The following is a 27,811-nucleotide window of genomic DNA, read 5'->3' as shown; positions in this document are numbered from 1 at the left end:
AAATATTTTATCTCAGAGTTTATGAGTGTAAATTATTATTTAGTGTATGTAATGCCTAAATTATAAATAAAAAATTATAATTATCAGAATATTAGTATTTTTTTTTATTTTTTTGACTGGTCACTGGGCCCATAACCTGTTAGTTAATGAAATTAAAATAAATTGTAGACAATACACATAAATTTTGCTTCAATCCTATAAAAAAATTTATTTATAATTGATATAAAATTTTTTGATACAAAAGTATCCAATAAATAAATTTAATTATGAATAATAAACAAAAAAAAATTGTCTTATATTTTTTTTTAATTATGAAAACTCTAATGATACGAAGACTAATGACTACCTGGATTCATCAGCTACTGAATTTAGATTTAAATTCTCAAATATATTTATTGGTTATGTCTACTTCCGTTGAAGAACGTTGTACGCAGTGTAAGAAAACTTCATGAGCTGGAAAGAAATGATAAATGTTAATTTTAAACACAAACGAAGAAGAAGAAGAAGAAGATGAAGAACTTACTTTGGTGAAAGACTCTAGAGAAAGTTCAATCAAGCTTCCACTGGTGAACTTAATTGGCTTTGACAGTCCTCATTTTCATCAACAGTAGATCCTTTTTGGTTTTATTCATCAAATATTGCCAGTCCATGTTGTAAATCGCTGAACTTATTTCGGAGCTCTAGTTTGAGGTTAATATTTTACTAATTTAGCATACAATGTATAATAACAATAAAAAATTATTTTTTTTTTTTTCAATTTAATACAAAAAAAAGAAATATTTAAGTTATTTATCTGTTTAACAAAACATTTTTTTATTTATTTTAGATTATTTTGCATTTAAATAAATAAAATGAATTTTTTGAAATTCAAATTTTTCCGCGGCAGTGACGTAGTACTATATCCGCTTTGCAGCGCCATCTTACAGAGAGTTTTAGAACTATATCTATAATATTTTCTTCTAAAATAAAGTTTTGTTTTGTTTTGTTCTAAAATTGTTGATATTTTTTATTTATTTTAGATTATTTAGCATTTAAATAAATAATATAAATTTTATTTATTATATATTTACCTCCAGTGCAACTTCATTGGCGTACCAGCAGAATAAAAAAATTTGTGAAATCATACAACAAAGATAAAAAACAATAAACATAAACTCTGGACTTCCAAAAGCAAGCTTGGTCAACAATTGAACGCTCATGCAAAGAATCAATAAGCTTAATGAGTACTGACGAAATATAATCGGTGAAAAACGATCATTGGCTTGTTTTTTGCAAACCTGAAAAATAAATTATGAATAAAAAATTGTCTTCTGAAGATGATAATTGAACAAAACTCAACTGTAAGATGATCCAATGATGATGAATGCATTTTTTCATGAACTTGTGTTCCAAATTTCTTAAAGAAGGTAAGTCACTAGCGCCAGCTGTCTTGTTCCGATGAACTATATTTACAAAACTTTCTAACCAGCTTTTTAAAATGACCAGCTGGCTGGAATTCTGGATCAAGACTCCCCAAAATACGGTGTCGAATGCAGATCCCACCATGGCAACGTAGAAGTGGGCGACGCTTTGATGGAAATACGCGATCCAGAATCCTGAACCGTTTAAGTGCTGGAACGGGAACCAGCCGTTGAAAGGAAGAACTCGAGCTGACAGGTTGTCCAAAATTGAAGCTGTTGTCATGAATGACACCGCGCAGCCCACCATGATGAAATAAGTAACAATAATGTCTCTAAAAATAATAATTATTGATTAAATAAATCCATCCTTATTTAAAAAAAATTCTAAACATTAATTATACTTGGCTTTTTTGTCATGCTTAAATTGAATTCCAGCCTCTTCTTCCCGTTGGACCCTGCAGAGTCTTCCATCCAGAAGCCGAAGGATGTTCCTAACCTCACTCCGCTTCAATTTAAGCAGAACTAACTTCGACCAGGCAACAAACACCGTGAAGGTCATCGACAAATTCTGGACCATTATTTCAATGTTTGAGTAGGTGTAAAACAAATCTATCGTGCAGGAGACAAAGAAGGTTATCATTGTCAGTCCGATAATTAATGTATAAATGTTGTAGATCTGCTCTTTTACCGTCGAGCTACAGGAGATCGGTATCCATCCGCCGAAGACTTGCAATATCAAGAAACTGTGAGTCAGAACTTTTATCGTTGCAAAAAATTATTAGAAATATTTAAGATCTGGGAAGACTATCGGCAGAACAATGGAAATAGAAGTAAGTTATAAAATATTAACTATTTATGAATTAGTAATGAAGCATTGTGCGCAGCTTATGTTTTTCCAACCCTTTCATCAGGCTTTCATCTTGGAAAAAAGGACTGCAATCATCGGAAATTATTTATACTTATCGTAATGATAGCTTCCGACTTTCGGAGAATTGTCTTTTATCCACGACAATATTTTCTTTGTTATTGATTCCTGGTCAGCTACTTGACTCTTTTTACCGAAGCTACTTATTGATTCGTAACTTGGAAATTGGCATTGTCTTTACTGGAAGTTCCGGTGAGTATTTATTTTTTTAATATTTATTTAAATGTAATAAACTGAATAAGCAATTTATTCAAAATTAATTGCGGTTTAAAAATTCAAAAAATTTATTTAATAATTTTATTTCCAGTAATTATGTGGAAAATGTGGAAGACAGAAAATATTTTTTTTGGACACGTGGATTTTTTAATTGCGGCGAATATTATCAAAATAAAAAAATCCAGCTTCGATTTCATGGTAAGTAATTAAAAAAATTTTTTTATTCAAATTTATAATATAATTCAACAATCTAATTAAAATTACTGTCTTTGATCTTATCGCTCAATTCATTTGTAACAAAATCCGCCATTGTAATCGTCATAATCCCAGAAAACTTTTTAAAATTTTTCGCGACTAAGTAATTGATCGGCTGGGCACAGGTGTCGCCGTAATAGTGTCCGCCATCTCGTGCAATAGCTCTGCGGCCATTTTGTCCATCGTCAAAGCTCACATTATTAATAAAGCAGTCACCAGATTTCAAAAGAGAATTAAAAGCCATCCATTTAAAAATTTTTCTCCGCTTTCCATTAAACTTGTCACTTTTATCAAGAAAATCCAAGTTAGGATTACATTGCCGCGCGTCAAAAGCACAATTGCCATCGACAAACGAACTGTCCGTGCTAGCGAGCAAGATTTTTCCTCTAAATTGTCCAATAGTGTCATCAAGGTTCCAATTTTTGACGACTACTCCCTTCTTTCTGACGAAAAATCTCAAATAAAATTCAAGAATCTCGCAGATGCTTTTAGAATTATCTAGAGTGGGAGGTAAATCCTCGTGCATTAGCAGGATAATCATCTCTTGAGGGTAGTCTTCAAGGAAGTCGATAGCTTCTATCAAAAATTCGTGGAATCCAAAAGAAATTACTTTGCCAAAGCTAATAATTTCGAAGAGATCTGACCTGGCACGCACTCCAATGTCCAGGACTCTGACTTTGCGGTGAAGCTGCTGGTAGATGGTCAGGTCTTGGGTTTGTCTCCTTGGTCCGAATTCTGGGCGGTAGGAAGCCGACGAATGGCTTCCAAGAAGCGCTAGGTCTCTCAGTTTGGTTGATCCTGGCAAAAGTGACAGGAAGCTCGCTTCTGAGTGCTGCTTGTAGGTGTACTTTGGACACTTGTTGCAGGCGTTAGTTTGCTCGGTCAAGGTCGTAATCAAGGTGATAATTATGATTGAAATAATTTTAGTGGGTTCCATTTTGTCCAAAAAAGAAAACTAGAATGAATTTTCTAGATTAAAGACTATAAATTTGGCTTTAAGAATTTTTTCTTGCTAAAAATCAAATTCTTACTTACAATTTTATCTTGAACTTGAAGAAGGAATTGGAGCAGGAATTAAATTGACCGCGTTTTATCAATACTCTGTTGAATAATTGGTGAAGAAACCAATGCTATAAAAATATGCTATAATGCTATAAAAATATGTTTTTAAAAAATAATTAAAACAAGTCATTAGCCAGATAGTGGAAATTTTTTTTTTATGAGCTTGTTATTCTTGTCGATGGAAAAGTACGGGGCTATTTAAAATGGCTAGTTGATTAATTTGATATAGTTAAAAAACTTGGAATTATTTTTAAATTTTATTTTTTGACGGGAATGGAAAATTTTTTAAAATTAAACAGGATTAATATTTTACATTAATTGAGTTGAAAATAATTTTTAATTAAAACTTAAAACTTAATTAAAATTAAAACTTTATAATCGAATTTTTATTGTTGTCCTAATATAAAATAGAGATGGAGCATCAATATATTAGGCATCAATTTATTCGTGATGTAATTGGTCGAATAAATCATAAGCATGAAAATATATGCAAACACTATATTTAGGCGGGCGCTTGCGCGCGCAAATTCAAATTCTAGTATTTTTAAAAAACATAAAAAAAAAAAAAATTTTTTTTTTATTTAAATACTGTTTATTAGATAGAGTATTATCACTTTTATGCTGCTAAAAAATGCCGGTTCGTAACAATCTAAGCAAACTCGACAGATACTTAGGTAATTCAAATCAAGACAAAAATGAAGACATTTACTCAAAAGCAAATTCAATGATATCATTCATATCGTCAATAAGCGATGAACTCAGCCGCTTCCGATGCAATTTAACGAACGCTTATCGAATTTACCTAAATAACGTCCAAGGAAAGGACAAAAAACTGACAGTGCCTTACGAGTCATACCTCGCGGCAGTTTACAAGTACAAAAAAATAGAAAAGCTGCTGGGTGAATTCTGGAGAGCATTTTCCCTGGATTACCTCGAGGTGGAATGGTTGCTCAGTAAATTAAGCGAAGTGCGCCAACAACACACTAACCTGATGAATCAATACAACCGCATCGTTGACGCATCCACAAAAGCAAGTCAGCGATTAGTGAAGGAATTGCTGTCAACAGACAAGAAGCACGATAAATTTTCCGCTGAATTAGAGAAAAGATTGCTCAACTTTTCAGCTTTGAAGCGTTCTTTGAAAGATAAGATCATTGTTTATCAATCCTTTGGAGGAAAGAAGTTTTCCATCGCAATTAGTTCGCTGGTTGATGATTTGTTGAGAATCTTTGAGTTCGACAAGTTTTCAAGGGACCGTCAAGCTAAGGACGTTCAAGAAACAAGCTCTAAGCCTTCAACGCCTTCAAAAAAGACGCCAGAAGAACCAAAATCTCAAAAAGAGAAAGACATACCTTCTTTCATAGCTTCAATAACAGCAGCTGAGCTCAGAAACTCTGGCGTGTCTCTGCTCAACATAGAACCCATTGATTCCTTCATTACATTCGCGAAAAGCCGCTGGCTAACTTGGTGCGACGTCGATACAATGTCTAAAGAAAATAACTTTGATGAATTCATCAAAAATGAGTCCTACTTGCTTCCAGCTGCTGGAAATCGCGGAAAATTGGATGCGTTGAAGCAAAAGTTCCGCGAAATGATCGATCTGGAGAACCTATTGATCGGATCTAAGCCTGAATCTGGAAATTCTTTGGATAGGATCTTAAATTTGGACGTAAGTTACAAACCAGAACAACAATTCAAGTTTTTGAATTTCAAACTTGAAATCACGGAAATAGGATATCATTTTATGAATTATTGCATTGATTCTATCGTTAAAAAACTTATTCTTAAATATAAAACATTCACTCAAGAAAGTATGAGCAGCATAATTTCAAGTATTGATAGTAAACGAATGAAGATTACTGCGTTTACTTTGATGATCTTTATGCAAAGCAAATTGGCGGGAAAATTGAACGAAAAAATAGATTTTATTAAATTAAAATTGTATATTCAAGATAGTGATAAAGATAAGAAGATAAAATCTTGCTTGGAAGATATTAAAAGTGCGATTCGGGATATTGTTGAGGTAGATTATAAAATTTTTGATAATCTTAATCTTTTGAAGGATCAAGACGATGTTTATCTAATACAGGATTATCGGAAAAATCTTGCAGAATTGTTATATGATTTGAAAATTAAGAGATATGATTACGAAGTTAAAAGGAAGGATTATCAACGGTTAGTAAGATATTAATCGATTAATCGATAAATTGATGTTTTAAAATTGGATTTTTTTTTTTTATAGTCCAATAAAATAAGTGACAAAAGCAACAAGATATATATTATAAAAAATTTATGCTATTTATTAGAACGACTAGAAATATTTAAAAATAAAATTAAATTGTTGTAATCAAAAATGCGTTTAATTAACAAAAACGATGTACTGACTGGAGACACTAGCTTCGTAAACTCAATTACATCATTCGTCGAGAATTTAAACTTGATAGTCAAGGACTTCCAAGATAAATTCAATAAAGTCTACACGTTATATCTCACTACCGTCGAGGAAAGAAACGAGACAGCTCAGGGTTCAACAATGGCAGTTAGGATGCCATCAAAGTCCTTCGAGAAAGTTTCCAAAATTTACGAGCATGTTTCGAAGACGTTGGATGACTTTTTGAAGGTTTTCCTCCATGATTTTTCGGATATTGCTGAAATAATGCTGACATTAAATGCCTTGAAGCAAAAGAACCAGATGTTATCCATTGAGTTGTCCTTGGACAAAGACTTTCTGGACGAAGGCCAAGTGTATCGTAAAGAGAACATGATCAGTAATGTTAAGAAGGATTACGATAAATTAGTTTTAGAATTTGAAATGCGGAACAAAGAGCTGACGGCTTTGAAGAAAAATTTGGATCGGCAAGTTTTGATCTACTATTCATTGAGAACTGGACGGAAATTCCTTCTAAATCTGAAGGGTGAGCTAGCGGAGTTCAAGTATCTTGTTGAGCTTGATTCCAAAAAGTACTCTGACATGATTGGTGAGTACTCTCAGCTGTTTGGCGATCAGCTGAAGAAACTGACCTTGACTCCAATTGCGGAATTGAAGGAAAGTTTTGCAGCAAGTAAAGGTAAGCCCTGGACAGTTGATCTTGCCAGCCGGAAGACTTTTGCTGAATTGAATCCTGAAAAATTGACTGAAGAATTTAGAAAGGTTCAAAAAGTGCAACCTCCTCAAGCTGATCCTGCTCGTTCATTTGCGGAGCAGTCCAACAATTTGCAGAAGTTCCAATTTGGTCAGGACGTGAAAAAAGAACGGAAAGAACTGAAAAAAATGGAAACTGATGCTGCAGCAAGTTCAGGTCCTACGTTAGCTGATATGATGGAGACAGAAGAATTCAACTTTAAGCTCCCTACTGTACCAAAAGAACCGGAAATTCCTGTTCAACCAGAAGCACGCAAAAGACGTTCTGCAGAAGAAATTGAAGGCAGAAGCAAATCATTTAGAACTGCCGACGATGCGCCGGCTTTGAACCTGACAGTGATAGAGAATCTCGTGAGGACAAATGAAGATTCGGAAAGTAATCACGTTAAGTTAGTGAATTTAATGTTGCTTTTGCCGTCAGAAATTGACCATACTAAAGAAGAATTGAAGGTTATTGCAAGAGAATTGAATGCAATGAAAGAGAAGAAAAGATTTAACATTCTCTATTCGCGATTGCTGGAGAAGAGTCATGATCTTAAGAGCCATTTGATATTGCTCACGTATTGGAGGAAGGAAATTAAGATAAAATTGGACTCACCTGATCTGCTGAGGGCTCCGATTGACTACGAATTCATCCCTGTTGAGAACATACCGCTGATGACCCTAGAAGAGATGGAATCAGTGATAAACGACTTGCATGAAACAATGGTCAGGAATCTTACCATGAATAACAACAAGCTCTTGTCTAGCCAACTATTTCAAAAGTTTGAGACTAATTATCCAGAATTGCTGGTGGTTAGAGACTTCAGAACATTTGTTGAGGATTACAAGAATTGGAAACAACTGATTGTCAATTCTTTCATCGATTTATCTACGGAGAAAGCGTCAACTCTTACGATTCAATATTTGCGACACCAAGTATTGGCTTCGATAATTACAATAAATTATTTATACTTTTTAAGAAAAGATTTTTGTGATAAATACGATCAGTCTTCTGATTATTCGGAAAAGCGTTTCTATGTGTTGGTGACTGGTGCGGTTAATAGGTGCTTTGAAATGGCCCGGGCTGTGAATAGAAATACGTTGATGATTATTAAGAAGTTAAAGAAAATTGGTGTTGTTGTTAGCTATGAAGATATGATAGCTCCACTGGCTCGAGAGATCAGTTACGACTTTGCAAGGCTTAGTGATCAAATCTATGAGATCTTGAAAATTAACATCGATCAGGACAAACATATTCTTCAGAAGAACGTGCAGAAACCAACTTCTGAACAGATTGAACAAATTAAGAAAACAAAATCGCTTTTGGAGAATACAAAAGGTCGTTTGGAACAAGAATATTATCTGTTGGTTCAAAAACAAAAGTCTTTGATGCAATAAAAGTCTTTTTGAAGGTAAAATTTGATAGTGATTTTAAATAAAAAAAATTTTTTTTATTGCAGTATATATTAGATAAGTTATTGTTAATTAAACTGATGAAATAGTAACAGAAAATAATGAACGAACAGAATAGAATTGCGGAAATGGATGTTAATGAAAGTATGGCAGCGTTAATGTCATTCTATGATAATATAAAAATTAATATCAGTATCTTCATCCGTGAATTCACGCAAGCATATGAATCGTTTACAAAAAAAGCATCTGAGTCTTCAACAGATCAAAGTATGAGAGTAAGAAGAGATGATCAAAAACACGGCATTGTAAAAGATTTATATGACTATTTTATGAACTTATTGTCGAATTTTAAGAACAGCTTCGCACAAGAATACACTGAAACACTGTCAATGGCAATTGAGATAAGTACCTTGAAAGCATCCTACAATGATATCTTCATGCGCTACTCCAATTTCGATGATTTGGACATCGATCATCTGGACCGCTTGGAGAAAAAGGTCAGAAGAATTATTAACCGGCACAACAAATTGGCGCTCAAGTTCAACGCTAGGATAAGACACTTTGAAGCTCTGAGAAAAAATATTCTCAATGGTTCGCTTGTTTATACTTCGAAAAATAAACGATTCGCAGTTTCAGTAAGTGACAAGTTGATTAGATTCCAGCAAATCATTGCGTCGGATGTTAAGTTCACGCGAGCTGTTAATATTGGATCTTTGCGACAGTTTCCACAAGCGATGGAAGATACCGCGAGTAAATTCCAATTCGCTGAGATTTCTCCTCTGGGAGAGTCTAATCTGAGATTTCTGCCGCGTGAGACTCCGAAGGGAAGGAAGAGAAAGCCTGAAGATAGTGATAGTGATAGTGATAGTTATAGATCTAAATCTAGTTCGAACGTGCCAGAAGAAAGGACGAAAATAAGGAGAGGCGCTAGAAGAACTAAAGGCTTTGCGAAGGTCAAGCCTTTGGATGCTAGAAAGAAGGAAGTTGAGGAGATACCAAAAACAATTGTGCCTGTTGAGTGTCAAGATCTGTTGGATATTACTTTGAAAAGTTTGGAAGCTATTCTTCCGTACAAAATTGAAAAATTCAAAGGTTTTATTGAAATTCTAAAAGACGATCAAGGTGTTACTCAAACTTCGACGATTGTTGAAGATATTTTACAAACACCCAATGTCAAATTTCCACCTACGAAGATTTATGGATTGTCGAATCCTGACAATTTTATAAATCCGAGTATAAAAATTGATCCACCGCTCAAAAGAAAGAAGAGAGCTGAAGAATATGCGCTCGTTAAAAAGTACGATCGTTTGAAGGCGGAAAATGATGTTAAAATAATGATACTGAAGGACGGAATTGCTGAAATGGAAGCTTTTGGAAAATCAGTGAATTTGTTGTATCTTCTTGATGATAGCTACAATTTGAAAGATTGCAATGAATTCATGGGAACTTTGTGTCAATATTTGTTGACGAAGTTTGAAAAAGCGAGGAATAATCTTCCGGGTGTTTTGAAGAAAATTCGTATTAACGACATCCCACCTTTGGGAGAGATAAAGGATTATCATAATAGGTCGAGTGAGGCTAAGCTATTGTTGGTTGAACAGGAGCAGTTGGAATGCCAGATGCGAAATTCGTTCAGCTTGTACGACAACGCGATTAAAAAGCTAAACTTGCCTTCTTCTATTAGCAATGAAGAAATCCAAAATATGAAGGATCGGATTACGGAATTTGTAGAGACGTGTGTTCAGAATATTACTGACAAGATACAGGATTTGAAACGGGAGATCAAGGTCCTTGATGCTCAGATTCAACTTATTGACAAGGAAAAGAAACAAGCTGGGGAGAGAAGAAAGAAGAGGGTGTTGGAAAAACTTGCAGCTGAAAGTGCTGCTGCTGCTGCTGCTGCTGATGCAGCTGGTGATGTTGCTGGTGCAGCTACTTCTAGTGATGCTGCTGTTACTTCTGGTGATGATGATGTCATCATGGCTGATGATACTACTACTGCTGCTGGAAGCTCTGTTAATCAAGCTTCGTCTTTCGTTTCTGGAAGAAATCCTACCAGAACATCAAGAGAACATCAATCTGCAAGATTGAACGCAGACCTTGCACCAAGCAGTCAAACCTACATTCCAGAGTTTTTGGAAAAAGTTGTCAATGAATTGAAGATCAAAATACTGAATCCAGCCCGGGACCAAATAAAGAAGAGAAAACTGAGGAGTAGAATTGTATACCACAAAAGCTTGGGTGACTGTAGAAATATATTCCTTATATACCAATCTTTCAATGATGACTTCGAGGAGTTTTTGAAGGATTGGAAGGATAAGATAAAGATTGACAGCATGGACATTTGTGATAAAAACCAAGTATCTGAAGTAAAGAAGAAATTGAAAGATATTGAGAAGAGTGGCAAGTTAGTCGCGAAGTCATCTGTGATACCATTGTCTTCTATTCTGGAAAAGCAGTTTGATGATGATGAAGAACTGGTTAAACTCAAGATTGAATATTTGTCACTTGCTTTGATATTGGTTTACCTTCAGGTGCAATATTATGATTATAAACGGGAAAAAGTGATACAAAGTACAAATAATGACACGGAAGTTGATAAGTTCACGGCGGATATTGAACATGCCAACAAGTGTTTTCAGGCGATTGTTATTAAGCGGGAAAAATTGATACCTGAATAAGATAAATGATATAAAAATTGAGGATTTTAATTTTTTTTTCATAATTTTATTATTACTATTTTATAAAATATATTTACAAATTGTTAATATATATTTTTATAAAAAAATTTAGACCTCATCTTCTCCACCGACGTCCGTTGCGTCCATACCAACTTCACGGTAGTCTTTTTCTAAAGCCGCTAAGTCATCTCGTGCTTCATTAAATTCACTTTCTTCCATTTGCTCACCGATATACCTGTAAATTTAGTTTTAATTATCATTTTTTAAAATCAAAGGTTGTATTAAAATTTTTTTGACTCTAACCAGTGGACAAAAGCTCGGCGACTGTACAAAAGATCAAACTTTCTATTGAGCTGCATCCAGGGTTCAACGATCGCAGTAGTGTTCGCAAGCATCGCTACTGCCCTCTGTACCTTGGCAAGATCTCCTCCCGGAACTACCGTTGGAGGTTGGTAATTTATCCCCACCTAAAAAACCAAACAGTTGCTTTTTATCAAAGAAAAGATTCATTGCAATAACCGAAAAAAAAAAAAAAAATCGGAAATTCCCTCCGGGAATCAAACCCAGAACTTTTAGTCGGTAGTCAGAGACTCCTCTTCTGCATTAGAGAAACCAATTTTTACTCCAAAGAATTTGTAACAAACCTTGAATCCAGTCGGACACCAATCAACAAACTGGATCCCCCTTTTGACCTTCATGCTCGCGATACTAGCATTGACATCCTTGGGAACAACATCGCCGCGATACAGCAAGCAGCAGGCCATGTACTTTCCCTTCCTGGGGTCGCACTTGACCATTTGATTCCCGGGTTCGAAGCACGCCGCAGTGAGCTCCATGACACTGAGCTGCTCGTGGTAGGCCTTTTCCGTGGAAATAATCGGCGCGTAGGTGGCCAGAGGAAAGTGGATCCTGGGATAGGGCACCAAGTTCGTCTGGAACTCGGTGAGGTCGACGTTGAGCGCTCCGTCGAACCTCAGAGACGCGGTGATCGACGACACTATCTGCCCGATTATCCTATTGAGGTTGGTGTAAGTCGGCCGGTCGATGGTAAGACACCGACGGCAGAGATCGTAGATCGCTTCATTATCGACCAGGAACGCGCAGTCCGAGTGCTCCAGTGTTGTGTGCGTCGTTAAGATGGCGTTGTAAGGCTCCACCACCGCGGTAGAAATGTGCGGGGAGGGGTAGATCGCGAACTCCAGCTTGGACTTCTTCGAGTAGTCCTGGGACAGCCGCTCCATCAGCAGAGACGTCAGTCCGGAGCCGGTTCCTCCGCCAAACGCGTGGAAGATCAAGAACCCTTGCAGACCCTCGCACTTATCGACGACGTGTCGCAACTTGTCCAGCACCTCGTCGATTATCTCACGACCCAAGCTATAGTGCCCTCTGGCGAAGTTATTGGCCGCGTCTTCCTTACCGGTTATCATCTGGTCAGGGTGGAACAGCCGGTGGTAAGTTCCCGACCGCACTTCGTCGATAACTGTCGGTTCCAAGTCGATCAAAACCGCTCGCGGGATAAAATGCCCCGTTTCTATTTCGTTAAAAAATGTCTGGAATCCGTCATTCGACTCTGGAGAAGGACACACTCCGTCTGGCTGGATTCCGTGCTCCAGGCAGTACAACTCCCAGCACGCGTTGCCCATTTGCACGCCGCCTTGACCGATGTGGATTGATATTACTTCACGCTGGAAAGGAAACATTTTTAGAGGGTGGGTCATTGTTTTTTTATGTTAAGCATATAATAAGCTCATCCCGATGTTACACTCATAAAGAGCTTTTATTTGAGTACCCACATGCATTTTTTATATATTTTTCATATATATATATATATATATATAAATATATAAATATATAAAATATATGAAAAATTGATGTGGGTACTCAAATGAAAGGTCTCGATGAGTGTAACATCGAGATGAGCTTATATCTTTAAAATTGTCAATAGTTCTCAAGATACAAGCTCATTTCTTAATTATGTATCTAAAGATCGAAATTTATTATAAATGAATTGAATTTTTTAATCAAAAAATTTTTATAAATTAAATCTAATAATTTTTTGGTTAAAAATAACAAACTCCAAAAAATCTCTTTTTTTCTACCAAAAAAAAAGAAAAAAAAATATTTCTAAAAACTCACCATATTTTATTTTTCTTCCTCCCCGATAAATCCAAAATATATAAAATATAAAAACGACAAAACTGACAGAAAAAAAAATGTATAAAAATAACTATTAATAAAATAAATAAAATAAATAAACAATTGACTATTCAAAGGTGTTCTTTGATGTTTTTTATTTCATTTCATTTATTTTATTTTTTATATTTTTATATTTTCCCGGTATTATACACCCGCCGACTGAGTAGAAGATCAGTAGGTTCAGCAACCTCTCCGCCTTTGGCCTTTAAAAACTACTTCAAAAAGGCTCTTTGCCGATAAAGCCGAGTTTTATTAATTCCGTAAGCCTCGAGTGTCAATAAACCCTAAAAAACTCTTTATACATTTTTACCTTTCTCTAATCATTTTTTTATTAATTTTTCTCTCCTGTTTTGTTGTACATAATAACAATAATAATAATAATAATAATAATAATAAAACGGCAAAAATATTTTTTGTACGCTGAAATACAAAGTTGTTCTGAGTAAAAGGTTGCGTGTCGTTGATAGAAAATTTTTTAGCTATATACAAGATACTTAAATGTAACATATAATATAAAACACACGAATACGAAACAAGGCGGTACATATTCGTATTCGTTCGATATATTGATTGCAGTAATAAAAATATATGTCAGTGATAATATATGTTTGTGTTATAAGCACATTGTACTCTGTAATAATCATGCTCGATGATTGCATAATTACTAGCGCCAAAATTTTTTCCGTAAATTTAAAATTAAAATTTTTTAGAAAAAAATTTTAATAATATAATTTTATATCGATCTTGTGACAATTACCCAGTATAAATTATCATTGCCCTTATTTTATTTTTTAAGAATGACAGTTTGTTTCAAAATTGACGATAAAAGTTTGAACAATGGTTAGAAACAAAGTTTGCAAACAAAATTAATTATAAAGCGGCTGGACATCTACTTTTGATCAAGTTTAGTTTGCTTCTACCGACTGTTGACATATTAACGGAACATTGAAAATTTTGAGATTGTTTGTAAACAAAGCTGGAATTAAAATTTTATTGTTGTCAGAAGTAGAGAAAATTTTAGATAATTTTTTGTTTTGCAACAAAATTTTTTTGAAAGTTTAAAAATAATTTTATAAATTAACAGAGAGGAATTTGAAGAGAAACAATGACTAGATTGTCAAATTTTAAAGATATTGTTTTGAAACAAAGCTGGTTAAATTTGTTTCAATGAATTTTGAATTGTTTGTCGGTAATATGTTTAAATTGTTTGGAAACAATTTGTATTAAAAATCAATATTGATGCTGTCAAATTTTGATCCAAAGTCAAATTATCATTGTTCTGGATCAAAAATTGGGAATTATTGTTCTGAAACAAAGCCGGTTAAAATTGTTCCAAGAAATTTTGGATTGTTCTTAAACAATGTATCAAATTTGAAACTGCCATTGTCTAGGATCAAAAATTAAAAACAATTGATTTGGAACAAAGCTTCTATATATAAAAAATCTCCAAATTTTTCCCAAAAATTGCAACAATCATTGTTCTACCCCAAAAGCCAAAAACAGTTCTTCCTCCAACTATCTTGAGGCAAACCTAGTAGTACCTCCAAAACCGCATTGTTTACAAACAATCTTCCTTGTTTACCTCCCTAAAATCCCATTACCCCCACCCTCGAACAAAAGTCAATGTAAAAACCGCGAAGCAAACTAAAATAAAATCATATTGATGTAATCGTGAAATTTCCAATTTAAAACAAAATAATTGTTTTCCAACTAGGCCGACAGCTTGTCATTTTCCCAGAGTCCAACAACCTACACCTACACCTACATCTACTCCATTTTCCCCAACAATACCTGAAAAAATACAACCAACAATAATAACAATCTATCGATAACTACCGTGTTCAATACTAACCGCCTCAACACAGCCACGGAAAAGGGTGTAGTGGGTGGGTGGACGCTCTCGCCCGAAGACACCCGAACCGGAATACCTATACCACCTCCAGCTTCCCCCTCTCCAGCGTATATATTTATATGTATACATATATCGAGCTGGAGTGAAAAGGGGAAGGGTGGGACGGCTGCGTCTGCGCACATCCAGATTTAACACTAAAATTCTCCCTTCGTCTTTATCTTTCATTAGGCAATCTTTCACTGTCCTTTTTTACCAAACGTCGGCTTCTAGCTATATATTTTTATATATATGTATATCTTCAGCGATTATATGGCCACTATAGCCTCTCGGTTGGATTTTCACCGACGCATTAGCAGCGTGCTACTCACTTAAGCAACATCGCGTATTTGTGTTGTTTAATTATTAATTATTAATTAAGATATTTGAATTTTTAAATTATATGTTATAATTTTGATTTTTTGGAAAATTTTGACTTTGTGATTTTCGATTTTAAAGTTTTAAGATTTGTGAACAGTGAGTGAGCATGATTTGGTGAGTGGGCTTTTGGATTAATTCGTCGAAAAAAAAAAAAAAAAAAAAAAAAAAAAAAAAGGAGAAATTTTGAATTATTAATTTTTGGATCTGGAATTTGAAATGAGGTGAGTTGGTGGGGGAAATTTTGAATTTTTTGGTAAGCTTGAAATTGAGAGAAAATTATAAAGAGGGCGAGGGTAGAGAGGAACAAGGGAAAGGAGATGGATTCTGAGGAAAGAGAGGGTACAGGCTACGAACAACACCTGCTCTTTGGGTATGCGCCTGCGACCCTTTATATATATGTGGATAGTTTTTACGAGCTCACGAATCTCAAGTCCGAGGTTTATTTTACCGTTTAGTTTTCGATTTTTAGGTCTTTTTATTGCGCTCGAATATTCAACGGATTTAATTGCTGAGTGAGAAATTTTTAATTTTTTTTTTTTAGGTTTTTAGGAATATTGGACGCATGTTAAATTTTGGGATTAGATAAAAAGACTAAATTTAAAATTTTTGATAAAATTTTGAAATAATTTTAATTTGGAATTTTTGGTAAAAATTTTTAATTTTTTGGAAAGTTTTGAGATTTAAAATGAAATTGATTTTAATTTTTTTATTTTGAAGAAAATTTTTTACTGAAAAAAATTTTTTTTTTTTTGAGATTTTTAGTAAAAATTTTGATTTTTTTATTTTAGAAATTTTTTACTGAAAAAATAACTGAAGTTTGGGATTTTTAGTAAAAATTTAAAATTTTTTTTAAATTTTGAAATTTTTTGTTAAAATTTTAATTTTTTTTGCCTTGTAATTGTCAATAAAAGTTCAAATTTAATTTTGGCGATAAAATAAAAAAATTTGAAAATTAAAAATATTCAAAATAAAAAATTAAAAAAAGAATAATTTTTTAAATTACATTACATAAGAGTAATTTAAAGATAATCACCGAAAGAACTTAAGTGAAAGAGAGTGTGATGTTTTTAATTAAAATATTTGCTTGTAAAAATTCTTAAGCCCATAAGTACCAACAATATACACAGTATATTATATATATAATATAAAATAACAAAAAAATGATAATAATAATATAATTCAATATAAATCAGTGAGTAGTATACTACAGATAGAGAGGACCAGCTCTGTAGTTGTATTAAGTTACTCTGCACCTGCCAAGTGGTCGGACGGGTATATTTATACCTTTACTATGTAAAATCGTCGAAACTTTTTTTATAATTTTCTTAATCATTAAAAAAATTTCTGCAGAGAAAAAAAATCATTTTTTTTCCTTAAAAACTTATTTGGGGGATTTTTTTATTTTTCGTAAATTAGAGTTTGGAGCTAAAGTTATATTATGAAAACAAAAGGGATGCCGTGTTAAAATGACATAAAACATGGTAATAAAGGAATCAGATTATATATATATATTGTCTGGGGAAGCGAAGCGTATTATTAAAATAAACGTCAGTAATTAAATTTAATTTGTGTTAACAAAAATAATTAAACTTTTTCATCGGTATTTATTTTTTTAAATATGAAAATTTTTTAAATATTTTTAAGGAGTAATTTTGTAAATTTTAAATAATTATACTAAAAAAAATTATTTTTAAAATTTTTATTTGAAAAAAAAAAAAAATTCATAAACAATTTTTTTTTTTTTATTAATTATATGAATAAAATCTTTGAGAGAGAATTTAACGTCAGAAAGATTAAATCAATTAAAAATAATTTACACCCGAAATTTTTTACAAAAATGATAAAAAAAAAAAATGTTTATAATTTAGAAAATATAAAAAAGTTTTTTATTGATGAAAAGATACAGATGTTATTTTAATTTGACACTTCAATGTTCTGGATCATTAGTAAAGCTCGTAAAAGGGACATCTTTATTGTATCTGTCATTATTAAGAGATTCAAGTGTTTGAAATAATAATAATCATAAAAATTTACGCGCCAATTTTTTAATTAGAATTTTTGAAATTTCTCGAAAGTAAAATGTAAAAAAATTACATTTCTTTCTAGATATATAAAAAATTAAATAAATAAATATAATTTATCAATAATTTTTACAATTAGTTTATTTAGAGATGAATGAATGAAAAAATAATAAAATGTTAATTTTTTTTTACTTGTAATTGTTAATAAAATTTCAAATTAAATTTTGGCGGTAAAATTAAATAATTTAAAAATTTTAAATATCTCAACCTTATTTATAAAATTCCCCCATTGTATACAAATAGAACTAAATTTATCCCTCGAATAAAAACAAAAAATTCAGAGGGAAGATTTCTAAAATTAGAGGTTTTAAGGTATACAGGCACTTTATAAATATAGTTTAAGATCTTATACATATAATCTCTAAATATCGAATTAATCTCTCTTATAATGTATTATATCCTTTGGCCTGAACTTCTGCGTCAATTAAAATCATATAAAAAAGTTAAATTAGTTTACGATAAAAAAAAAAAAAAAAAAAAAAAAAATTAGCTGAAGGAGAAATTTTTAATGGCATATTTAATAATTTTTTATTGGAAGCGTAATTATAATTTAAAAAGTTTTGTGTTTCAAGTTAGCTTACCAAGATGATAGATACACAGGATATATAATCCGATATAATAATACAAGATCGTTTGAGACAAAATGGTCGTTTAACATCTTGCTCTTTAGTCGATTGGAACCTGATCACCCTGAAGCTATTGAATAACGTCCAATCAGCCATGTGATTCACTTTTACTTTGTTATCTCTTGTCAATTCTTCTGGCAAACCGCTTCAATAACAATTATAATAATAATAATAATAATAATAATGAAAAATAATTCATATCTTCCTCCGATAGTTTACATCCTGTTATATTATTCATTCAGTTCCTCCTTATTCTTATCAATTATTCTCATTGTTCGCGCTCAGCGAACAAATTCAAATACTTCTATTAATTTTTATTAAAAAAAAAAATTTTTTTTTTCTATGTGACGAGAAATTTAATATTATTTACGATAAAATTTAATTAATTTAAATAATTGTTATTAATAGTTTATAAATTGTAAATAAGGGAAAGGGGAAGGGGAACGGAGAGTAAGACCCCCATTAGCTGGGAACCGGAGAAGGGGAACCAGGCCGCGTTAGACTCGGGAGTGGGGAGCGCTCGGCTGTCAGTCGAGCGCTGACTGAAGTCCAATCAACATCTATAAAATCTGTATTATCGCTAATAATTCGGTGTTTTTATTCAATTTTTCGAGCAAAGGAGGGTTTTTTATATCGTGATTTTAATTATTATACTTTATTAGATACAATTTTTAAAAAACCTCAACTACCAGTAGATATTACGGGGTAGGTTAGGATAAACTTTACCCAGCATATAAAGCAGAATATAGAATACAGAATGGCATTATTGAGACCACGACCACGACCCTTTTACGATACCCGTACAGGATGCTAGTGGCATCGGAGTATCGCCCTCGAGTCTCCACTACTCTGTGTGTTCTATAGCGTACTCGTATCGATCGACTCGTTTAGTTTAACACACACGTATATACTTACACACTCGCGAAGAACGGAGATACCAGATTGAGATTGTGGTACATTGTCTTTCTCTATACTCTCCGCCGACAATTCTCATGTGGACCGTGCAGTAATACCTAAAGGACAATAAACCCAAGCGTTTTATACACTTTTTTATTTTATTTTCTGTTATATGTATTTACTTGTCACTTATCACTGTCACTGTTTTATTCTCTACGTAGGCATACAAAATTAGTGTGTCATAGTATCAAATGTTTGTAATGTCACGGTTAATTCAACTTGTTTTTTTTTTTTTTTTTTTTTAAACATTTTTATTCGCATTAAAATGCAAATACCTGCAGCCATACAATATCTGACATTTTTAGACGGCATTGACATTTAAAATAAATATATAATCTTCTTATTTAATTTACAAAAATTCCTTGCTGCGATTTATTCGAAATTTTAATACATTTTTCTTTGGACTAAATAAAAAAAAATAATAAAATGTTAATTTTTTTTGACTTGTAATTGTCAATAAAATTTCAAATTAAATTTTGGCGGTAAAATTAAATAATTTAAAAATTTAAAATATTTTTAAATATTTAAAATTTTAAATATTTTAAATAAGTTTTTAGAAATAAAAAAAATAATATTTTTTTTTTTTTTTAACGAAATCCTTTATTATTACTAATGAAGATGGATGATAACGTCACTTGTTACTTACGACTATCCTTCAGAAGGATGAATAATTGATAGCATCGATAGTGATTCATTATTTAATCCTGAAATTGGTGAATTGCTCTCCCAATGGGATGAATCACCAGGTCTATAAATGTGTATGAAAATAACCTTACCCATCGACGAGTATAAGTATGTACATAAACACGCAGAACGTAGGGGAACTTTGAACTCGACCGGAGAATCTAAGTCTACCCTTGGTGTCTTCCGACACGATGCCATGACATGACACACACCCACGCCCTCATATAAATATATATATATATATATATATATATATATATATATATATATATATATATATATATATAGATTGTCGTGCATATTTTCCTTGTTCCGTCTCACTTTTTCCTTTTTGATAGGGGAATCGTAACACGTAAGACGTTTTCCTCTTCTTTATGCGTTTGGGGATCGATTTTCTCGAGATTACGTTGGGGGAATACGAATACGAATATAACTTTTCCAGAATATAACTACATAGATGAATTTTATCTTTATCTCAACTTTATTTTAGTTCCCAATGTACTTTTTACAGCTTTTGAGTGTCACTGCCCCGCAGTGAGTCTGAAAGCTTAATTTTACTTTCACTTAAAAGCCAGTTTTCACTTAATAGACAGCTTGATATGTAAAATTAAATACGTTATTTATTTTTAAACTGTGAAAAATTTTCAAACTGGATAATTTTTAATTGATTTAATCCTTTTGAAGTCAAATTCACTTTTATAAGGCTTCTAATAAAAAATAAAGAGAGAACTCAATTTAATAAATAAGGTTGAGATATTTAAAATTTTTAAATTATTTAATTTTACCGCCAAAATTTAATTTGAAATTTTATTAACAATTACAAGTAAAAAAAAATTAACATTTTATTATTTTTTCATTCATTTATCTCTAAATAAACTAATTGTAAAAATTATTGATAAATTCTATTTATTTATTTAATTTTTTATATATCTAGAAAGAAATGTAATTTTTTTACATTTTACTTTCGAGAAATTTCAAAAATTCTAATTCAAAAATTGGCGCGTAAATTTTTATGATTATTATTATTTCAAACACTTGAGTCTCTTAATAATGACAGATACAATAAAGATGTCCCTTTTACGAGCTTTACTAATGATCCAGAACATTGAAGTGTCAAATTAAAATAACATCTGTATCTTTTCATCAATAAAAACCTTTTTTATATTTTCTAAATTATAAACATTTTTTTTTTATCATTTTTGTAAAAAATTTCGGGTGTAAATTATTTTTAATTGATTCAATCTTTCTGAAATTAAATTCTCTCTCAAAGATTTTATCCATATAATAATTAAAAAAAAAATTAAATTGGTAAAGAATGTGAGAAGGGTGGCGTTTGAAGTATACGATCCCTTGACAACACAACACTTAACACCTATTCTCTTTGGTCTTGCTCAGTGCCATACTTCATACTCCATACTCCATACTCCATACTCCAACCTAAGCTGCTCTATTTATTTTCCTCTTTAGTTTTTAAACGTCAACTCAACTCTTACTTATACTCTATAGATAGACTCTAAATTGTCGCCCCTTGGTACAGTGCATAATGGTGATAATGTTTAAGAGAGAGAGAGAGAGAGAGAGAGAGAGAGAGAGAGAGAGAGAGAGAGAGAGAGAGAGAGAGAGAGAGTGTCAGTGCGTGCACTCAACAGTGACAAACCAGAGCCACTTAGCCAACCCGTCTTTTTTTCGCCTATTGTTTCGGAGAATCGGGGCGTTGGATAAAAGCTTGTCTTTCAATGTTTGTTTTTGTCGGTTGGTGCAAAACATTATGATGCAGTCAATATTTCTCTTGATATTAATGGCATCAGAAATATCATTAAAATGATAAATTATATTTTTTTCTGATTATTACAATAAAATTATTATTTTGATTTCAGGCGACAAAATCCAACGTTAACACCACCAACAACCCGAAGAGCAATTCATCACCATCGATAATAAACTGGCGGGCTGACACGCAAATACATATGGAAAAAACACCCGATCTACAGCCACGATGTCGATGACCGGAAGTCTAATGGGATACGAAAGCAACAACGAGATAAACCAGGCGAAATGTAACAATAAAAAGTACCAGCAGAAGTCGACGCCGATAACGGGCTCCTCGACGACTACGCCATTGCCGATGACGTTAACGAGCACCACGACAATGATTTCCTCAACCCCGATAACTACTACCAACGTTAACACCACGACAACCATAAACACCTCTGTCAATAAGCAACGCGAGTACGCCTCTAACTTACGACGCAGCGAGCACAAGAGGAAGCGAGAAACCTGCAATCGGGGACACGCTAATGGCTTGTGGTCCGTGTGGTATGGAATTCTCGTGGTTATCTTACAGGCTTACATCGCTACAAGGTGTGCCAAACGATTCGTTGGTAAGATTGATATCTAACGATAAGACTCTCAAAAGTTACTTTTTTTTGCCCCTTTTTCACTTTATGTAAACTTCAACACCACCTAGTGGCCGAAATTTGATTCTAATTAGAACCTAAATAGTCTAAATAAAATATTAGTCTTTGTTTGAAGTGAAACGACACATTACTTCGCTTGAAAAACACAAAAATGTCCGATATTAATTTCCCTAATTCAAAATTTCTTCCAGCATACTTGTCACTTCCATGGCCAGCGGACGTCCAGCCACCGAAATTCGAGCTGCATGTCTGCATTGTCCTAACTGGAACTGGCGTTCTGTTATTACCGATATTATTGGCAGCAGCGTGTTTGAAGCTCGGAAACTTGGCCAATGACGGTGTGAAGCTCGGCAGGCATACGAGCACATGTACTCGCGATCCACCGGCCTCTTTACTTGGAAATAACATTGACAGTGGTACTATATAAACTACTATTAATTTTCTCACGATTTTAAGAATATTAATATCATCTATCTCAATTTTTTAGGCTTGGCGGGGAGTTTATGGAAGCACGGAGGACCTACAGCAGCCTTCGTTCATCTCTGTACAGCAATGTGCTTTCTATTACCAACATTGTTAATGGAAGCGCGGTTAATATACGCTGGGTTTTTACCAAAAGGTATGATTAGAGAGTGTTTAGTCAAAAAAACTCGGAAAATTTCTATAGATTCCGTACAATTGACAAAAAACTACTCTATTAATTTCATCGCGTAACTTAGTCCAATTATTAGCGTCCTGAATAATTTTTTTTCTGCAATTTTAAAGTCAATTCTTGCTTTAAATAACTTGCTTTAGAAACATTCGACGTTTCTAAGCGATGAAATTAATATTACCGGAAATATGATCTGTTTTATACTCTATTAATATCATAAATCATTGCAGATGCAATTTGGCGAACGGACTTGGACTGGATAGTGGTCCATCGTGACCGGCTGATCTACCTGAACTTTATGAACCCCGGGATGATCAACAGCAGCAACATCAACTATATTAACAACCCTTTTCTTACGTCGAGTATCGATGATGTTAATACCGACATTTTGAACTCTATGAGCGGGTTCAATACAACAAATCCGCGGAATTTCACAGCAACAGACCCAGGGTCAACGGAGTTTCCAGCAAAATCCGACATTGGCGCCACTAGTCCGCTACCGATCGTCAGAAACAAGAAAGTAGTGATGTTAAGGAACAAGACCAAAAGTTCCGAGGGTAATATGACAGCGTACAATTTGCCGCTCGTTATTAATAGCATCGCAGATTTAGACCGGATGAACAACGAAAGAGAAGGTAAATATGTGATATTAATATAGTAAGCTCTAGTGGTAACACTATCGACATTTCAGACGATACTTATGATGAGCGTAAGGATTTCATCAGCTTGGAATACTTGAACTACGCGGTGGCGCTAGCAGTCTATTCTGTGCGCTATCCAGCGGTTTTCTGGTCCTGCAACAAAGCTATTGGCACCATCTTCAGTATTCAGTCGTTCATTAATTCTGTCCAAAGTTTGATCAGTTACGCTGGTATGTCCGTGCTGTACAAAGTGAGTTAATTAATATCACACAAATCGTGGATTATGTCTGATATTAACTGCCTAAATGATCCAAAATTTTTTGTGGTTTACAGGTACAAGTTCTGGGACCACATAAAGTCCTGAGTCTGGGGCGGAATCGTGTTCAACCAACGCCAATTTACTCGAGCAAGTTGCAAAAAGTTGTGACAAACCTGTTTGGCGACACGTCGCATTTGTTACTGAATCCGCATGTAACCTTAGCGCTGTTTGCGTTGTCATCTCTGTTGATTCTCTGCTCCAGTATGGTGACCTACCTCTACGCGTATGGAAGGTAAGATCTGCATCCAAAATGATGAAATTAATAGCGTTCAGTTTTTCGATTTTGTGTAGAAAGAATTGAAAGATCGACTCGATTTTTCGACAGTTGACAGGTACAAATTCTAGAAATTCATAACCAATCACTTAATGGTCCTAGAATGTAATTAATATTGATTAATATCACTAATTCGACCGTGAAAAGCCGTAAAATCAAAACTTTAGCTAATAAACTTAATTTCTTCCCCCAACTTGATCCCTATTAACTCATACTTCTAATGTTTATTCTCTTTTGTCCTCAGATTCGCCACATTTTTAGAACACGAGCACCAACGGCGAGTAATAATATCAAAAGAGGGTTGTCGAAACAGCTCAGGCTGGGCGTACTTTACCCACTGTGCAGCTCTCTGTGTTTTTTTAGCTCTTCTGATATGCAACGCTCCACTTCTCTACGACTACATAGTAGTTTACCGCGGAAGTCTCGACGGTGTAATATTGGCATGCATCCTAGGAACAATTGGCCACTTGTTTCTCTGGTTGATATTCTGGTTTTTCTTAACAATAAAGCGTAATTGGATTTTCAAAGTCCGCGTTACAATAGCCCGAGCGACTGTTCGTTCAGCGAGGTCAGTAAAATTGGTCACCGACGTCGACTTGTTGGCCTGCAGACGAAAGAGCACCAATAACGTTGATCAGGATAACGACAACGACGACGAGACGTTGATAGACCATGAACTGGGCAGTGGCGCTCCTCTGTTGATAGTCGGAGACGGTAAGACCTACAGTATAGCTGAGTCTTCGCCGAAGAAGGCCATTATGAGCGTCATCCAGAAGGAATTAATCGAGAGGAAGGCCCAGCAAAATGAAGGTAAGCTTTCAAAACTGATATCTAATCATCTGGCTTTACTAATCCATCATTTGTCCAGGTATTACCGTAAACCGTGCTTTGGGAGAAGCCAGCCTTGAAGGAGAGGAAGAGCAGATTTACTGGCTAAGACCAAAGCTACGTCCATCACCAGAGTCACCAAACGGAACAATTCCAGCGTCGACTCTGGACAAAAGCTGGATCAACAAGAAGCTTCGTCCCAAAGTGACATTTAACGACCTGCCTAGTACGTCTGGCGCGCGGTAATCTACTTCTTTCTTGGTGTCGTTGTGTTTATTGTCTTCTATTCTGATCCTGCATGCTTTATGATATTTGACTAGGTCAGTCAAATGACCTAGTCCTTTATCCTGCAATTGGTTCTGTTTAACCTTCAAACTAACCCTCAGCTTATCTAATTGTATTTTCCGAATGTTGTGAACAATCGTCACTTATCCAATGATTCTTCCAGCAATAAGGGAAAAAAACGAGGTAATACCGAGGGTGGACCAGACGACGATGGTGATTATGCCACGTTACGTGAGCTACCACTAATGACTGCCATCGACGCTGATGATTCTGCTTCGGAAGAGAACAAGGTAACCCAAACCAGTCTTAGACTTTCAGCTTCAGATCCATAACTAACATTGACCACCTTGACTAACCTTGACATTGTAGCTCCTGGAATGTGTTAACGACGACCAAGTAACCTACTACGCCAGCGGTAACCGAGACCTCCACCCATCAGAAGGTGACCCTTCTCCACTTCTAACCCCTGAGCCCCTGCCGGACCCAAACCTCCCTATTTCTCCGCTTCCAATCCCTAACGAGCTAACTTCAGTACTAACCGCCCCAACTGAGGAATTCCATGATTCTAACCACTCGGTGCCTCAGGTACGTTGCTGCTGGTCCTCCAGCATCGTTCAGCGCTAATTCCGTGGTCTTTGTTACAGGTTGGACTACCGAAGTGTCTTCGTCATGCAGACTCGGGAGTTTCCCAAGATCAGCTGACGCCCCGATCAGAGTCATCAAACTCTCCGGCACTGGAACCGATGATTAATGGTGGGAACCATCTGCCGAATTACGAAGTCGTTGATCGTAGCCTGACTTCGTCGAACAGCGAATCTTCAAGCGGAGTCCATTCGAACACCAGCAATTCGTCGGTGACGAATCATTTGATGAGCCAACAGACACGTAGATCTAATAGTGTTGATGATCTCAGTGCCACTGACGCTTACAATGGCGACGACAAATGGCGATCTTGTTCACTGCAACGTGGAATTCAACCGCCAAATGGAAATGGAGGACAGGAGTACAAAGTTCAGGCTGGTCCTCAATTCACAAAGTTCAACACCATTGACAGAAAATCCTCCAAGAGCAATGGTCCGTGTCCGGCGATTATTTTAGAGAACACCAGTGAGTCGACGGTTGTGATACGACGTCGCATGTCCAGACCGAAGTTACCCGAATCTTGGAATCCCAATGACGCAGAACCATTCGGTAGGAGCACCAACATGAGGATGACGTCCTTCACTGAGAACAGTGACGTTAAAAAATGCATCAATGCTAATGCTTCGGCTACTTTGCCGCACTACCCAACTCAACCGATTGTTCCGACGTATCCTCACTGTTCGACGATGCCACTGCCGCATGGTGTTCATCACGGGAATATCAATGGAAATGGTAATGCCGGAAGCTGTGGAACAGTTCCTCAAAATTCGGTGCCTATTTTACCGATGGTTAATCACACAACTCTGCCGATAACATTGGCGCCTAATTCTAATGGTCGGGTTACGAACTTGACCAATCAAGTAGTGATGCCAAATCAAAATGGCGGATACGTTAAACGGTACCCGATTAATCATGTTCTGCCGGCACAAACACAACAGTGGTCTCTACCCTCGGGACACCATACTTTTCCGCAGCCATTGCAGAATAAATTTTTTGGCGGGAATGTCGTAAATGTGAGGGTAGCTGATAGAGATTCCGCAAACTTTTCTATGGCTAGTAGTGGGGACTCGGATATTTGTCATCATTAGTTAAGTGACGCCCAACGGGTGTTGTTGGTACTCGTTTAACTGTTTTTTGATAAAATTTTTGAACTGTATTTGTGATTATTTAAGGATTTTGTGAGTGAATTTTTTGAGAGTTTTTCGAGTTAAATGGGTACCGACATCTGGGGAGGGGGGTTACTTGGATATTGATTCTCAGTAGTCTTATGACAATATGTGATCATATGTACTTATAATATATGGATCATATATGATCACATATGGTTTAGATGACTATATATGATTCATATATGACTACATATCATCATATATCTTTCATATAACATCATATATGAGCAAATATATGCTTTAATGATCATATATTGTGACCACTGTGAGTTAATCATAGAGTAAACGTTTTTTGAGTGAGATTTTGACGGTGGGTTGAATATAAGGTTGTTGGTACTCGTTTTTGAGGGAATTTTATAAGCTAAGCTATAGTATAATTTTTAGTTATATATATATATATATATATATATATATATATATATATATATATATATATATATATATATATATATATATATATATATATATATATATATATATATAAATACAAATATAAATATATAAATAATATATTAATGTAATTGATGCTTTCATCCGTATTAATAATTTATAATTTGTAATTATAATATAAATTTACTGTTTTTTAGTTAAAATTCATATTTTTACACACGATGACTTCCATGATAAGACATAAATAATTATTGTAGTGATAAAGGCTCGTTGCTTAAAATATCCAACACATATCGAGGTCGAGT

General features: G+C 34.3%; 6 protein-coding genes across 7 annotated transcripts; 3 read left to right on the top strand and 3 right to left on the bottom strand.

Annotated features, from left to right (window-relative positions):
• Positions 1-137: 137 nt before the first annotated feature.
• Positions 138-2,172, bottom strand: LOC141537659 (odorant receptor 10-like; the record flags this gene model as incomplete). Its single annotated transcript, XM_074258781.1, is given in 6 exon segments — positions 138-453; positions 524-583; positions 585-680; positions 1,071-1,277; positions 1,330-1,732; positions 1,802-2,172. Coding segments are annotated over 6 exon segments (1,185 nt in total), but the record flags the coding sequence as incomplete, so codon positions are not given.
• On the top strand, positions 2,046-27,466 carry Tinc (transmembrane protein tincar). The gene is made up of 13 exons (XM_074258960.1): positions 2,046-2,230; positions 2,312-2,739; positions 21,767-22,270; positions 22,498-22,722; positions 22,794-22,925; positions 23,189-23,593; positions 23,650-23,849; positions 23,933-24,150; positions 24,437-25,002; positions 25,061-25,262; positions 25,469-25,595; positions 25,675-25,890; positions 25,950-27,466. Exons 3-13 carry the CDS (start codon positions 21,886-21,888, stop codon positions 27,033-27,035), a joined length of 3,762 nt encoding a protein of 1,253 aa, XP_074115061.1. The 5' UTR covers positions 2,046-2,230; positions 2,312-2,739; positions 21,767-21,885; the 3' UTR covers positions 27,036-27,466.
• On the bottom strand, positions 2,732-4,240 carry LOC141537779 (1-phosphatidylinositol phosphodiesterase-like). Its single transcript, XM_074258965.1, has 2 exons — positions 3,832-4,240; positions 2,732-3,751 (listed from the first exon to the last, which is right to left on the bottom strand). Exon 2 carries the CDS (start codon positions 3,731-3,733, stop codon positions 2,792-2,794), a length of 942 nt encoding a protein of 313 aa, XP_074115066.1. The 5' UTR covers positions 3,734-3,751; positions 3,832-4,240; the 3' UTR covers positions 2,732-2,791.
• LOC141537777 (uncharacterized) lies at positions 4,449-6,104 on the top strand. Its single transcript, XM_074258962.1, has one exon. It carries the CDS (start codon positions 4,490-4,492, stop codon positions 6,047-6,049), a length of 1,560 nt encoding a protein of 519 aa, XP_074115063.1. The 5' UTR covers positions 4,449-4,489; the 3' UTR covers positions 6,050-6,104.
• On the top strand, positions 6,165-8,438 carry LOC141537776 (uncharacterized). The gene has a single exon (XM_074258961.1). It carries the CDS (start codon positions 6,212-6,214, stop codon positions 8,378-8,380), a length of 2,169 nt encoding a protein of 722 aa, XP_074115062.1. The 5' UTR covers positions 6,165-6,211; the 3' UTR covers positions 8,381-8,438.
• On the bottom strand, positions 11,062-18,378 carry LOC141537778 (tubulin alpha-1 chain-like). 2 transcript variants are annotated; one of them, XM_074258963.1, is made up of 4 exons: positions 18,204-18,378; positions 11,721-12,761; positions 11,380-11,543; positions 11,062-11,311 (listed from the first exon to the last, which is right to left on the bottom strand). In XM_074258963.1, the coding sequence occupies exons 1-4, from the start codon at positions 18,342-18,344 to the stop codon at positions 11,185-11,187; spliced, it is 1,473 nt and encodes a 490-aa protein (XP_074115064.1). In that variant the 5' UTR covers positions 18,345-18,378; the 3' UTR covers positions 11,062-11,184. The 2 variants fall into 2 exon arrangements, with proteins under 2 accessions (XP_074115064.1, XP_074115065.1); XM_074258964.1 differs by lacking the exon at positions 18,204-18,378 and adding an exon at positions 13,213-13,332.
• Positions 27,467-27,811: the final 345 nt, after the last annotated feature.

The sequence above is a fragment of the Cotesia typhae genome, unplaced genomic scaffold, assembly GCF_013202065.1.
Source record: "Cotesia typhae breed Kobodo isofemale line unplaced genomic scaffold, CoteBio_Ctyphae scaffold_91, whole genome shotgun sequence".
Lineage (NCBI taxonomy): Eukaryota > Metazoa > Arthropoda > Insecta > Hymenoptera > Braconidae > Cotesia > Cotesia typhae.
This window is presented reverse-complemented; position numbering and strand designations above follow the sequence as displayed.